Genomic DNA, 15,103 nt, shown 5'->3' on the forward strand with positions numbered 1-15,103 from the left:
GCTTTTATAACTTTATGCAAAGTTGTCAAAAATACATCCTATTATAACAAGTACAAGTGCCAATAAGGATAACTAATAAGCTCAAAAGAACTTTACCCTAGTTTTAATCTCGTATAAACTATACGGGATATGACTAGACAGCAGATTTTGTGTCATCTGAATAACGACTTGTAGGCCATTTGAAAAGCTGCACAAGTACTGTTATCACTATGGGGTTAGACTGTGATAAAGCAGTTTATTACATAGCAAATTCCAGTCATGTGAAGCTTGTTTTGGAAGGGTGATTAAAGCTGTCGGAGACACAATATACTTTAAGGAAACATTACTATGAAATCACCCCTCTGATTTCTCAGAGTGAATTCGGCAGTTGATATGCAGACCCAGCATTCTAGTTATGAGATGTCTGATCAGTTATGCCTGGGGTTTGCTAGCAGGTGCCGGTAGGTCAAGTCACTGATAGGTGGCATTGGATCTGTCAGTACCTTCTATCGCTGGGCTACAAATAGAGACTGGTAGCTGAGTGCGATTTGGCTTGAGATTTCCCAGCATTTGTGCAGTGGAATAGTTTCATGGACCCTGAACTACAGGAACAAGATCAATGTACCCATTAACTTTGCTGGAGATTTTGGGCCAGTGAGGATGATGACGCAAGGAGAAAGTAACTTTAAATTATTCAATGTTTACTCACTTCATTTAATTACTTGTATTTTTTATGCTAAATGTTTTAATATATTGCATTTTAATAGTCCTTTCATTTAAAAGCACTCAAAGACTCAACAGGATTGACTGCTAACAAAGGTGAAGTTAGGGCTTGCCGGCCATTATCCGAGATGCCATTGTTCATTGGTGCTTTATTGCTGAGCTGCAAAGAAACTCCAAGTTAGTAAGCTAAACTGGGAAAATTTGCGTGAGCAGCAATTGCAGGCACTGTGCTTGCACCAATGAAATCTATGCCAGTCTGTTTCTTTGGGGTTTGAAAGAAATAGAAATCTGTTTCCTAAAGTTTCAGTGAGCTTTTTAATTTCTAGCTCTGCAACAGATTGTTTCTCTTTTGAACAACATCAACTCAAAATGAGACCTCTGACAGTGTATGCTCTGGGCATACACTGAATTGACATCCTTTTGAATTATGGAAGCCTTCATGAAGGCCAGCAAATTGCCTTTAAATAAACTGAGTCAACAAGAATTTGATTAATCAAGCACTGAACAATTTAGTCAGACTTAATTTGAAAGCACAGATTTCAAGGTGACTTATCTAATGCTTTCAAAGACTTTAATCTTGGTCCAGGAATGTCCACAGTTTGAGCTAGCTAGGCTAGGGACCAGGGAGTATAAATGAGTTCAGCATTGCAATGGGTTAGATGGTACAAGGTTCTTCTTTTCACTTAATATTTTTGACAGCTAAGATGTTCAAAAAAGAAATGTGTGAGACTGATTTTCAATACCACCCTCAAAACGTGGGTGCAGGATCTTTGTCATTTGTAAGTGGATGAGTAGAGATTGCAGACTTAGCCATTGGGTTTCTCTGAGATTGCAATAGTTCAATGAGGCTCATGGTACATTTCCCAAACCTGGTTTGGAAATACCGTTTTTGCTAGTCTTTCCCAGGAGGTTGTATGGGTGGCTGGAAGGAAGTAGTTGGATTGTGGTGTAACTTCTCCAGTAGTTACATCATAAGAGTATAATATAGGCTCTCTGGGTATTGACTTCATGTGTTTGTAAACTGAGATAGTCAGCGAAAGTGAGGAGAACGTTTGTAAAAATGTGTTTATGCTGAATTTTGTTTAGTACAGAATGCTTTTCACACAGGATGTGGTTTGGCAGGGAACATTTTTTATGGAAGAGTAGATGAATGTCAGCAGGAGGGATGATACAGTTTTAGGAAAAGCTGAAATTGAACGATTAACTATAGATTACTGTAACAAACTGCTATTTTTAAAATATGGAGGTTAAAATTGTCTTTATTCTCCATTTCATTCAGGAAACTTGTAAGTTGCATGTTCAGGACACCAAAAATATAAATGAACAAAATAATTGTTTAAGGCAGAATCATTTGCTTTGTCTGTGAAGAATCAAATTGGAATTGGTTTATTATTGTCACGTGTACTGAGATAGAATGAAGAGCTTGTCTTGCATACTGTTCATACAGATCAAATCATTACTCAATACATTGAGCTAGAAAAGGGCAAAACAATACTCCTGTGAACTTCTGCTGTGTAATTTCTACATCTTGAACTTATCTTAAGGTAACTAAAACTTGTACTCTGCATTCTAACTGCCTGACCAGCAATATGTTTACACTTGTCATCCATTATCTAGGTGTCTGGAGTAAGACAATCGCTATTTCCAACAGGCTACAAGAGCTTTTTATTGCTTGATCTTCCTGTGCTTACCGACTGTTTATGTGTGAGTATCTCTGTATGCATGGGTGAGGTTTATTATGTAATGTGCGAGAGAAGTGCATAGACCTGTTCAATATCTTCTGCGTACACAGCAACTTCTGTCAATATTTACTTTGGGGAGGTTACAAGGCACAAAGGTGGAGTAGCATTCGAATTGTGCAAATTGTCTTTAACAATTCCATACCTTGAAAGTAATGGGTTAACCTATTATAAGATTTATCATAAAAGCATGACAATTTTGAAATTTTTAAATTTTGATTTCTTAACTTTTATGGACTGATTTACTGAGTCTGAATGAAACTGTCAATTTGTATATGGACATATAATTTTATATAAGGTTTTACTAAACTGAATGGCGTCTTCCTTGCCATATCAGGTATCTTCAGTGGAATCTCGTCTTGCATAACAAGATTCCATTCATATCAAGTTGTTGAATGAGTATTTATTTCATCACTTGTCCTTGTGTGCCATTCTGTTTTCACCATTACATATAACATCAAAACTACAGGTTTATGCATATTTGTCTTAAATGGAAAAAATTGTTTGTTTCTGTATGTTGCACCCAACTACAGATCTTCTTTCCACGCCAATCTAATTCCCATTCCCTACCTCTCCACTCACTCCAACTCAGAGCACTTAACTGCCCTTGGACAGTATGTTAGTTGGTTTTGAAAGTTTTGGTCTCTTTTTAATGTTTCTGATGGTGTCCATCAACTATCATGCAACCCTCATTGCTGATTTTTCTCACCTCTTTACAGATCCTGTCTTTGTGAAACAACTCACTTGGAAGAAGTGTGTTGGTGAGGATGGAAAGCAAGCTTTCAATTAGAAAGAAGAGTTGGGGTAAATGGGTCCTTTTCAGGTTGCAGGGATGTAGTTAGCAGAGTTCTCAATAACTTGGTTCTTGGCCCCTCTGTTGACCTGGAGGAGGAAATGGAGTGTAAGGTTTCCAAGTTTGTGGATTGTATGAAAGTAGATAGAAGGGCATGTTGTGATGATATCATTGTGATTCTGCAGCAGACTACCTTGAGTAGACTTGGAAAATGCAGTTCAGTGTGGGGAAGCAAGAGATCGGTAAAACGATTCTAAATGGAGGCTACAATTGATCGAAATTCAGAGGCACCTAGCTGTTCTAATGCAGAGGTAACTCATAGGATTACAAGTAGTTAAGAAGACAAAAGATGCATTGGCAGATATAACAAAGGAGCTTGAAGCTTAAGATAAGTAGGTTTTGTTATAGTTGTACATGATGTTGGGGAGGCCACATCTGGAATATTGTGCATGATTTTGTACCGCTTCTATAAAAAAGGATAGAACAGCATTAGAGGTGAGGCAGTACAGAAGAGATTCACCAGATGAATTCTTGGAATGAGAAAGTTGTTTTATCAAGAGAGGCTAGATAATTTAGGCCTGTATTCAATGGAATTTAGAGGAGGGATGTTATTCAAACATAGAAGATCCTTCTCCTGGAAGATGTTATGCGTTGAGGAGCACATAGCTACAAAATATGGGATCAGTCAGTCATTCAAGACAGAGATGTGTGGAAATTACTTCTTTCAAGAGGGAGATGGGGGCTAGATTATTAGATATACTAAAGGTGGAAGTAGATAAATATTTGAAAGTCTGAAGAATTAAGAGTTATGAAGGTTGAGGCTAGCCATATTGTAATGAATGGCACAGCAGGTGTGAGTGGCCTGCAGGCCAACTCCTGCTCCTATTTTCTTGTGATTTTGTGAGTAATTTTTTACTTCTCATGAGTACAAACCAGAAGATTAATCCTATAGAGCTTGACCCTTTCCAAAAATATTTGAATTGAAATTTGTGATAAAAGAGCCAGAAAGGCAAGTGCAGTTCTCTGAATAGCAGAAGTAGTGCTGAGGCTTTTAACGACGTTCTAGAGACCAAAGAATTGATGATTAAGTTATTGCTAAAGAATGCATTATGTCTTTAAAAAAATTTTTCCCAATACAAATTCAGCCGATGTAAAGACCTAATGTTAACCTTTGTGTGTATAGATGTAAACTTGAAAGATACATTTTGGGAAATAAAGTTATTTCTTATTTAGATCAATACATTTCTTCTTGGATAATCAATCCTAAGACAAAGGGCACAACCAATAATATTGATCCACATTATTATGTTCTTGATAAATTATGCTATAATGATACATTACAACAAAATCTTTCAAGTAAACATATATCAAAAATGTAATTATCAACACATCTGTATATAATACCAGGAAGTATGGAAGCCTAGTGGGTTACATAATGACATGGAGCTGACAATTACTGCCCATGCTTTGGGACAAGGGTAAGAGTGGATGGTAGTGGAGTGACTGGTGGTAGTGTAGGAAAGTGTGAATGTATATCATTTAATGGATTTCACTTATACCTGAACTTTGCTTAATCATTGCCTGTGTCTTTACCTGAATAATATTTATTTTAGTTATATAAGAGAGGAAGAAAATAGAGGGGCAGTTTGGGATTTAGTACAAGAATGGCCATTGTTTTATGGATTGCAGAACTATTAGAGAAAAGGTTTGGCTCTGTATTCACTGAGGTGGAAATGAATGTTTGATCTGGAAAGAAAATTACGTAGTGTTGATAAAGTAAGTTGTACTACTACTGGGACAGCTGTGTGAGATTATTAATCCTAGGGGTAAATGAGATCTGTCCATGATTATATTTGATGAACAGAGGAAGGAAATAGCAAGTACTCTTGCACATTATCTTCCAGGAATTACTGAGTCATGGAAAGGTGACTAATGGTAGGAGGTTACACCTACATAATAGAAAGTGCCAGTGTCATCCGGGAAGCTGCAGATCACTGAATCAAGCATCCGTTGTGCTAGGGGAAACCCTGATGAAAGGTAGGAGCATAGTGCATCAGGAGAGAAAGAAATAGTCACAGGGAAATCATGTTAACTCTTGAGGAGTTCTGAAAAGAGGTCTTATCAGCAAATTTATTGGATTTCTGGAAAGCCAAGGCAAAGCACTGACTTGATGTAAGGCAAAAGTCGTGGCATTGCCTTTGAGCATTTTGCAATTGAAGTGCGATCACACAGAAAGCAAGATAATTTGTTTGGAGAACCTGTATGTACTTTGAACGTCATGTGCCAAATTCCATGTAAAATTTAAACTGCTTCAGCTGAGGGCAAAAAGAATCCAGGAATGTAAATAGTATAATATGTGCCAGAAATGAAAACAAGATTTGGCTTCCAGATTGGCAGTAAATTGAAATTATCCTAATAATGCTCAGTTATTCAAGAATATCAGTTATTAGGATGTGGTTACATTAAAAATTAGAATAATTGAATATAAAACAGTGGTGCAAGTACATCACAACGCTGTGTCATTCTGGTCACAATGCTGAAAGCCTACTTTAAGTATTGGCGTGCAGAAGAAGGCACTAGGATAAATAGTGTGCCTGGACTGGATTATAATCTGTGATATTTGAATTTGCCATTTTCTCATTAGAAGAAAAGGTTCAGAGGTAACATAATTGCACATTTTATGAAAATAGCTAATGTACAGAGCGGCCAATAAAAAGCTTTAGACGTGTATTTCCTACATGATTTCTGTAACCACGTTGAAGAATATCAACTTTGTCATACGCCATTTTCTGTTGCCGGTTCTAATGCCTTTCTCCTCAAGGATATTTAATAATTATAAATATCAAAGCATCCAAATTTTCCACTGCTAGTTATTAAATGAACTGGCATATAATTTTCCAGGCTAGATCTTTGAATCTGAACTCTAATCTGGCAGAGCAATTTGCAAATCATGGGTTTTATAAATTGAGCCAAAGAGTACAACAGCAAGGAGATCATGATGAACACAGCTTTAGCCACAGCTGGAATGTAATGTCCATTCCTGGTTGCCACTATTTGAGAATGATTTCAAGTCTTTGGAGAGCGTACAGTTTCTTATGAAAATAATGTTGAGATGCCTGACTTTAGTTAAGTGTGTAGAATGAAGAACCAGGGGTGGTTCTATTTGGAGTAGAGAAGGTTGAGTACGAATTTGATTGAAGTGCTTAAAGTCTTGACAGAAAGAGATGCTTTCTTTTGGCAGAGAGATCAAGGACTAGAAGGCCATAGAATAAAGAAAATAACCCAAGAACAGAAACAAGTGCAATCCATTTGGTCCCTGGAACCTTGGCAGTAGGATGGAATAGTGTTTGAGTTGAAGCAGAGGAGTTCATTGCAATTACGGGTTGATCAGGCTAGGATATTAGTCAGCTTGGGGCTATTCGCTGAGCACACCAGCAAGGGAATCAGGGTTGTTGGTGTGAGAGAATGCTGAGAAGGCAGAACACAGCTGTACAATGTTGGATAATCTAAATAACACAGGTCAAAGACAAATTGGACCCCTTTCACTTGTGGCAAGGCAGGCCTCAACATCAAGTCTATCGGCTTCATTGGGTAAGCCCCTTGGTCTTCGATGTGCCGAACTGTATTGTTCATCTAGGGAGAATGAAAGATCCTCTGAAAGGTTAGGTGTTAAGTTCCTTGATGGACATTTGGTCAGAAATGGATGGAACGTTCCAGCATTCTGTGTTAAGCTAATTCTGAATCAAGGCTCTATTTGAAGTTTCGCCAAGGAACTCTCAGGCCAAAATTTGGCCCAGCCAGGCAAACGGCAGAAGGCTACTGGCCTAGAAATTCCATCAGACAGTTTCCAGAACTTTGCTTTTATTTCAGATTTTCAGCATCTGTAGTTTTGCCTTAAATTTTAAGGCTTGTCGGCGTGTTTATTTTCAGAGTCGCAGGATCTTGAGCTGAAGTAAGAAATCCTAGCTTTCTCCAGCCCCAGAGTTTTGAGGATTGTTAAAACTTAAATCAGTTAAATCTCATCTGGTCCAGTCCTTTCAGCATTGAATATCCTGAGACTACATATGCTATTGTCTGTATACTGTTGGAACTGAATTATCTCTTGGCTTGCAAAATGTATTCTTTTTTTTGTAAAATGTGTTTAAAAATACTTGTTCTGAGTGAAAGGCTGCAAAGCGTGGGCGTAGACAAATCTCCTATCTCCTGGATTACTGACTACCTGACAGACAGACCCCAGTTTCTACAGCTGTGTAGTTCTCAGTCTGAGATGGTAGTGAGTGGCACTGGAGCACCACTCACTCTGTTCACACTGTACACCTCAGACTTTCAGTACAGATCTGGGTCTTACCACTTGCAGAAGTTCTTTGATGGCTCTGCGGTGGTTGGGTGTATCAGAGATGGGCAGGAGTTGGAGTACAGTGGACTGGTGGACAAGTTTGTGGAGGAGTGCGGGAGTAATCACCTGCTCTTGAATTTGGCCAGAACCAGGGAGCTGGATGGTGATTGATTTTAGGAGGAGAGGACTGTGGCAAGTCCTGTATACATTCTGGGAGAAGTTGTTGTGGTGGTGGAGCAGTACAAGTACTTGGGTGTTCACCTCGACAACAGACTTGACTGGAAAACCAACACCAAGGCTTTTTGCAAGAAGGGGATGGGCAGACTCCATTTTCTAAGGATCTGAGATCTTTCAATGTGTACAGCAGGATGATGGTGCTGTTTTGCCAGTCTGTTGTAGTGAGTGCAGTCTTCTTTGTGGCTTTATGTTGGAAGAGCAGTGCTGGTGATGCAAAAGGACTAAATAAAATCATCAAAAATGGCTGGATCCATCCTTGGCTACAACCCAGTCTCTTTTGAGTTGGTGGTGGAGAGGAGGTCGTTAAACACACTGTTATCCATTATGGACAATCTGGCACATCCTCTCCATGACCTACTCGTAAGCAGTCTCATTCAGCACCACTGTCACAAGGATTGTTACCAAAAATCTTTCCTACCAAATGCAATGTATATATAGCAGTTTATCTCTGTGCAACAGGAGAACACACATCATAGTCTCTGTTTTATTATCTCGTACATTATTATTGCACTGTATTGCACAGTGTATATTATTATTTTGTACTTTTATTATGTTTTTAAATGTTGCTGCTGTAACAAAATAATTTCCCACTCAGGATCAAAAAAGTAGTTATTATTGTTATTAATTCTCCCTCAATAATCATTAATTTCTGTAAGCATGTTTTATTTTTGTTTGTAAAAGTGGATATTATCAGTCAGGGTTGTCCAACTGCAGTCTGTAAACCACATAATTCTCCCAACGAAGATGGTAGTGGGTAACTCAATGAGAACTTCTACAATTACAGATTTATAATGGGTTCAAGTAGTGAAGTTTTGGAATGGTGATCCAACTTTGAGCATCATCGCAAAAATTCATTTAATTGGCGACAGTTGTAATGGGTGTATTTATGCATATGTTTTTTTTCAGCAATGAAGCATGCATCCAAATTAATTCAATCAATATGTGTGATACTTGGATTAAAGTATGCACAAAACTTAATTGAAAGTGTTTAAGTTCTCCACTTTGTAATTCTGTAGATATCAGAAGTAAAGCCATAAAGCTGAAATTGGCTTGTACCCACAGTTACTGCATGGTAGTACTACATGCTCAGTTATACAGGGGCTCCTGAAATTTCCATCTACTTGAGTGGCCTGCAAAGTACACATCACATTGGAAAATTGAAAATTATAGAAATAACATCTGGTTATGAAAAGGCAATGATATAATTTATAAATACTTTTAATTTAAGGAAAATGCAGAATTGAGGAAAATTGATTAGTATTTTACATGATTAACAATTATTTAATGATCTTTTCAAAAACTTGTTCATCCATTTGTGCATCTTTTGTAAAGTGAGTTTTGTTTGTCGCTTTCTTTTTGATAAAGCAAGCCGATTATTCTACAATGCACATCAAGATTATTATGCATTGGTTATGTTGTGTATATTTTTCCTTCAAGTAAATGGTCACCTAGATTACATTAAAATTGCATAATGTAATATTTGACCAAAGTGATCAATGAAAATTGCTAACTGTAAAATGCCCAAGAAATTTTTTTGTGGAATAGTGTATTAGCTCTCTCCATTTAATAAATGATTTTGTTGCTTCAAGTGTTGTTCTGATTCTGCAATACTCTCTTGTCCTTGTGATTTATTAAGTCACTTCATGTTTTTTTTAGATTATGAAGACGTGCAGTCCTCTTTTATTGTCATTTAGTAATGCATGCATTAAGAAATGATACAATATTTCCTCCGGTGTGATATCACAAAACACAGGACAGACCAAGACTGAAAAAAACTAACAAAACCATGTAATTATAACATATAGTTACAACAGTGCAACAATACCATAACTTGATGAAGAACAGTCCACGAGCACAGTAAAAGTTCAGAGTCTCTCAAATGTCCCACATCTCACGCAGATGGGAGAAGGAAGAAAAACTCTCCCTGCCACAGTCCGACTCTGAGTCATCCGAAAACTTCGAGCCTCCGATCAGCTCTCCAACACCGAGTACCAAGCACCATCTCTATCTGAATGACTTGACTTCAATCTCAGTCGCTAGCAGCAGGCAAAGCTGGGGATTTTGGGGCCTACCCTCCGGAGATTCTCGATCGTGCAGTAACAACAGCAGCGAAAGGGCATTTCAGAAATTTCTCCAGATGTTCTCTGTGCTTTCACGTCTGTCTTCATCAAATCAGAATTGTCCATGGCCCCTATTTAATGGATATGATATCATTTCACCGGAGGGCTGCGCATGCGCGGCGCGCTGCTCTCTCTCCTCCCACCCGATTAAGGGAGGAACTTCAAATGGTAATACCAAGTCTGCAGTATAGTTCTGTAATGTACGTAAGGTACTACTAAACACAAGTATTGTGAGAGATGTGGATATGGTGGACTGTCAGAGTCGTTTTCCCCAGAGTAGAAATGGCAAATATAAATGAGAGAGACTTAAGGCAAGAGGGGAAAGTTTAAAGAAGACAAGGCAATTTCTCTATTTTGTTTAACAGAGTGAGAGGCACCTGGAGCAGACTGTCGGGAAATAGTGGAAGCAGATACAACAGCAACATTTAAGAGGCAGTTAAACAAGCAGAGACAGTCGATGAAGGGATATAGACAGTGTTCAGGCAGATGGGGTTAGTTTAAATTGACATCTTGGTTGCCATACTTTTGGATAAAGGGCAGGTTCCTTTGCTGTACTGTTGTGCTTTTCTTTAGTGTAACTGAACAAACTAGTGCCTCCTGCCAACTTATTTAAATGGAAATTAGGTAATAATGTGGAATATCACTTCACTGAACTAGAAAACTAGCTAGTATTTAGTTTAGTTTACCACTGTTTTGTAAGCAATGTGATATTAATAAACTCAAGAAATTCAGCAGATGCTGGAAATCCAAAGCGACACACACAAGATGCTAGAGGAACTCAGCAGGTGCGGCAGCATCTATGGGGATGAATAAACAGTCAACGATTCAGGCCGAATCCCTTAATGTTTAGTGGAAATGTAGTCTGTTTAAAACCCAGAAGACGGGAAGTATTTAAGTTGAATTCCAGTGGAACAATATAGCCTACAGGCATGAAATCATCAAAATAATTGAGACTATAGGACATAGGAGTAGAATTAGGCCATTTGGCCCATTGAGTCTGCTTAGTCATTCAATCATGTTTGATGCTGTGGCCAATCAATAACCTATCAATCTCTGCCTTAAATTCACCCAGTGACCTGGCCTCCACAAATTCACCATCCTCTAGCTAAAGAAATTCCTCTTCATCTCTGTTTTAAATTAATGCCTCTCTATCCTGAGGCTCTGCCCTCTTGTCTTAGACTCCCCCACCATGGGAGAAATCCTTTCCAGGTCTACTCTGTTTAGGCCTTACAATATTTGAAAGGTTTCAATGAGATCCTACCCCCCCCCCCCAATCCTTCTAAACTCCAGCAAGTACAGGCCCAGAGCCTCAAATGTTCTTCATATGATAATCCTTTCATTCCCAGAATCATCCTTGTGAACCTCCTCTGAAACATCTCCAATGCCAGCACATCCTTTCTTAGATAAGGAGCACAAAACTGTTTACAATACTCGAGGTGAGGCCTTACCAGTGCCTTATAAAGCCTCAGCAGCACAACCCTGCTGTTGTATTCTAAACCTCTTGAAATGAATACTAACATTGCTATTGCCTTCCTCACCACCATCTCAACCTGTAAATTTGCCTTTAGGGTTTACTGCACAAGGACTCCAAGTCCCTGAGCACCTCAGATTTTTGAATTTTCTCCCCATTTAGAAAATAGTTTGCACATTTATTTCTTCTACCAAAGTGCATGAACATGCATTTTCCAACATTGTATTTCATTTGACACTTTCTTGCCCATTCTTCTAATCTGTCTAAGTCCTTCTGCATCCTCCCTGTTTCCTCAACACTACCTGTCCCTCCTTCAACATTCATATCATCTGCAAACTAGGAAACAATGCTATCTATTCCATCATTTAAGTCATTTTATACACAGCATAAAAAGAAGCAGTTCCAACACCAGACCCTGTGGGACACCACTATTCACCAGAAAAGAATCCTTGTATTCGCACTCACTGACTCCTACCAATCAGCCAATGCTCTAACCATGCTAGTAACTTTCCTGTAATACCATGGGCTCTTAACTTGATAAGTAGCCTCATGTGACACCTTGTGAAAGGCCTTCTGAAAATCCAAGTATACAACATCCACCACATCCCCTTTGTCTATCTTACTTGTAATCTCAATGAATTCCAAGAGGTTCATCAGGCAAGATTTTCCCTTAAGGAAACCATGCTGACTTTGTCCTGTCTTATTCTACGTCACCATTAAAGATTCACTTAGGTGGTTTTGGCAATAATCTAGCTACTGGTATTACCAAAATGCATGTTTTGTCAATTAGTTGCCACAATGTCATTGACCTTGGATTCTTATAGTTTAATTTCTACTATTATCTTCAGGCAACAACCAAAAGCTATAAGCATTTTAGTGCCAGCATGTTGTTGGTTTTAAAAGTATATAATCTGGGGTGTGTGTGTGTCCGTGTCCCTTAGTCTCTAAAGAAAGCCTTTCTGGTATGGTATGCTTCCTGCTCATTAAATGCTTTTTTTTAAAGTTGATTCCTGATTTTAATATCAGAAAATATTAATTGCTGCTCTCTGATAATATCCATGTCACCGCTTTTGCTAATAGGAAGAACGTGTAGCTTTGTAGAACATAGAACAATAGAGCAGAGGAACAGGCCTTTCAGCCTGTTGATACTAATTTGGAATGGATGGTGTACATGCACTCCTGTCATTGCTACCTTGATAAACACAACACAATCTTCAAGTGATGCTCCTTTATTATTCGTGGCATTGCCTGACGAATTGTCCTGTATTTCAAAATAAGATTCCTGATGCAACTTTAGTTCTTTGTCAGCAAAGAGAACGTAAAAATGCATCCTTTGAACTGTAACGGAGTTTGAATTGTTTCTCGAGCAGTTTACATAAAGATTACATCCAATTCTGTTTGTCTTTTGACTACTTCAATGAGGAACCAAAAGTGTTTTGATAATACAGTGATGATAACTGGCAGTCTGAGGAGACAACATCTATAGTCTGCCTCTTTCTATCACTCAAAAGTATAGAATAAAGCCATTTCGTACACACAACATAGCACTATAGTGGAGCGAGAGTTGGAGACAATTCCTTGTGAACTTTACGCATCAGGTTTAAAAAGTGAGTGGGGTCGTTTGAGACTTTTCTGGGGAGCAGGAGATAGCTTGGGTTATCAGTAACTTAAAAAAGGAACTTTTTCAGGCCAATATAATGGAGGTTCAAAGGTCGAATTTATTGTCAGAGAAATGTATACAATATACATCCTGAAATGCTTTTCTTCACAAACATCCACGAAAACAGAGAAGTGCCCCAAAGAGTGAATGACAGTTAAATGTGAGAATCTCAAAAGTACCCCCCAGCTCCCTCCTCCCATGCGTAAGTGGCCGCGAGCAACAATCCCCCCTCCCCCCACCAGCAAAAAAAACGCATACCAGTACCCTTACCGAGCCGAAGCGTGTGCTAAACAATAGCAAAGACACAGACCAAAGTTACCCCAGAGGTTTCGCATTTCATCTGACATTTGACAAACCACAAGTTCTCTCTCTCCCTGGCAAGGGAGAGGGAAGTGTCCCCCATTTTCACAGCGAGCAGGAGACGTAACAACAACTCACTGTTTTACGATGTTAGAAGTCCACTTCGTCGCTTTTTTCAAGCTCTGTGTCCAAAGATCGCAGACCTCGGGTCTTCGGGCCCACAGAGAAAGGTGATTTTCCAGCCTCCCCGACGACACACAAGTCTCCTGCCCTGACACCGACCCTCGATCCACCCGTCTCCAGAGCCTTGAGATCTTAGGCTTCCAAACACAGTCAAGATTCTCAGGCCGAACTCTTGGCGTGTCAAATAACGGCCAGTCGTGGAGCCCCGAGAATGGGTCCCATTCCCGCAAAGAACCGAAGCCTGCATCTATCTCCAGGTTAGGGTCTTCAAAAGAACCCTGAAAGTGAAAAATAAAGATATTAAAGGTAGAAATAGAGCTGTTTCTGAAGATGCAAGCAGAGGAGTCGCCGTTAGGCGCCATTATCCTTCCTAAGCTCTGCTTCCAATTTTTAGGCAGAGTGGCCATTGTTGGGAGTGGGCCAGGGTTCAAGTATGAGGCTTTGGCTCAACAGGCTTAAGCGAGAACAGGTGGAGGCTAAGGGGGCTGAATTGTTTGGAATCATTAAGTCAATTGTAAAGCTTAAAAAGTTAGAGTCAAAGGTGTAATAAGTTAGGCAGGATGGTAGTTAAGGCAGTGGATTGCTCCTCCTGTAAGATGCCGGATTGCAGGTTACTTAACCATTTCCTTGTTGTCTACGTTTGCAGGAAGTGAACCCCTCAATTTCAGCTCCAGACTGACAAAGTCAAGGAACCGGAGCTGGATGCAATAATCCAGAAGGCTAAGAACCTCATAGATGAGACTGACTGAAGTGGTCACACCCAGAGCGCAGGTTTCAGATAATAAATAAGTGACCACCAGGAGAAGTTAGTAGAGTAAGCAGTCAGTGTAAGTATATCCCTTTGGATGCTGCTGAGAGGGAGAGGATGACCTATCAGGACAGAGCAACAACAGCTAGGCCACTGGCTCCGTGGTTGGCTCTGGGGCTCAGCAGGAAGGGGTTAAGTTGATAGTGATAGGGGACTCAGTGGTTAGGAGCCAAACAGGAGATTCTTTGGCTGTGAAAGAGACACCAGGATGGTGTGTTTCCTCCCAGGCCCTAGGGACAAGGGTGTCTCAGAACAGCTGCAGAAAATTCTCAAAAGGGAGGGAGGATGAGCAGCCTAAGGTAGGAAGGGGAAGAGTTTGTGTGCAGTGAATACATGAAGTTAGGAAAGAGGCTGAAGAGCAGGACCTCCAAGGTATTACTTTTTGGATTACTCTCAGCGCCATGTACTAGTCAAGGCAAGAATGGGATGATAGTAGAGATGAATGAGTAGCTAAGGAATTATAGAAGTATGATGTTTTGGCCATTGGGTTCAAGGTTCATTTTATTGTCAAACTATGCATGTATGATACAACTCTGATACTTGTCTTTTCCAGATAGCCATGAAATACACATGAGAAAGTAAAAGAAACAAAACTCACAGACCCTAGAACCCTTTATAGAAAGGATGCTGTGGCTTTGGAGAGGGTGCAGAAGAGGTTTACCTGGATGAGAGGGCATGTGCTACCGTGAGAGGTTGGACAAACTGATGTTGATTTCTCTGGAGTTGCAGAGGCTGAAGGGAGATCAAATAGAGG

General features: G+C 39.5%; 1 protein-coding gene across 3 annotated transcripts in view; it reads left to right on the top strand.

The window, feature by feature from the left end:
• The window catches only part of egfra (epidermal growth factor receptor a (erythroblastic leukemia viral (v-erb-b) oncogene homolog, avian)), a 288,862-nt gene that overhangs the window by 146,436 nt on the left and 127,323 nt on the right, over positions 1-15,103 (top strand). Inside the window, exon 2 of one of the 3 annotated variants that reach the window (XM_072253614.1) lies at positions 2,320-2,406. The exons of the other annotated variants lie outside the window; for them this stretch is intronic. Within the exon in view, the coding sequence (XP_072109715.1) occupies positions 2,403-2,406 (4 nt within the window). The 5' untranslated portion in view covers positions 2,320-2,402. The remainder of the gene's footprint in view (positions 1-2,319; positions 2,407-15,103) is intronic. 3 annotated transcript variants of the gene reach the window in all.

The sequence above is a fragment of the Mobula birostris genome, chromosome 3 (assembly GCF_030028105.1).
Source record: "Mobula birostris isolate sMobBir1 chromosome 3, sMobBir1.hap1, whole genome shotgun sequence".
Lineage (NCBI taxonomy): Eukaryota > Metazoa > Chordata > Chondrichthyes > Myliobatiformes > Myliobatidae > Mobula > Mobula birostris.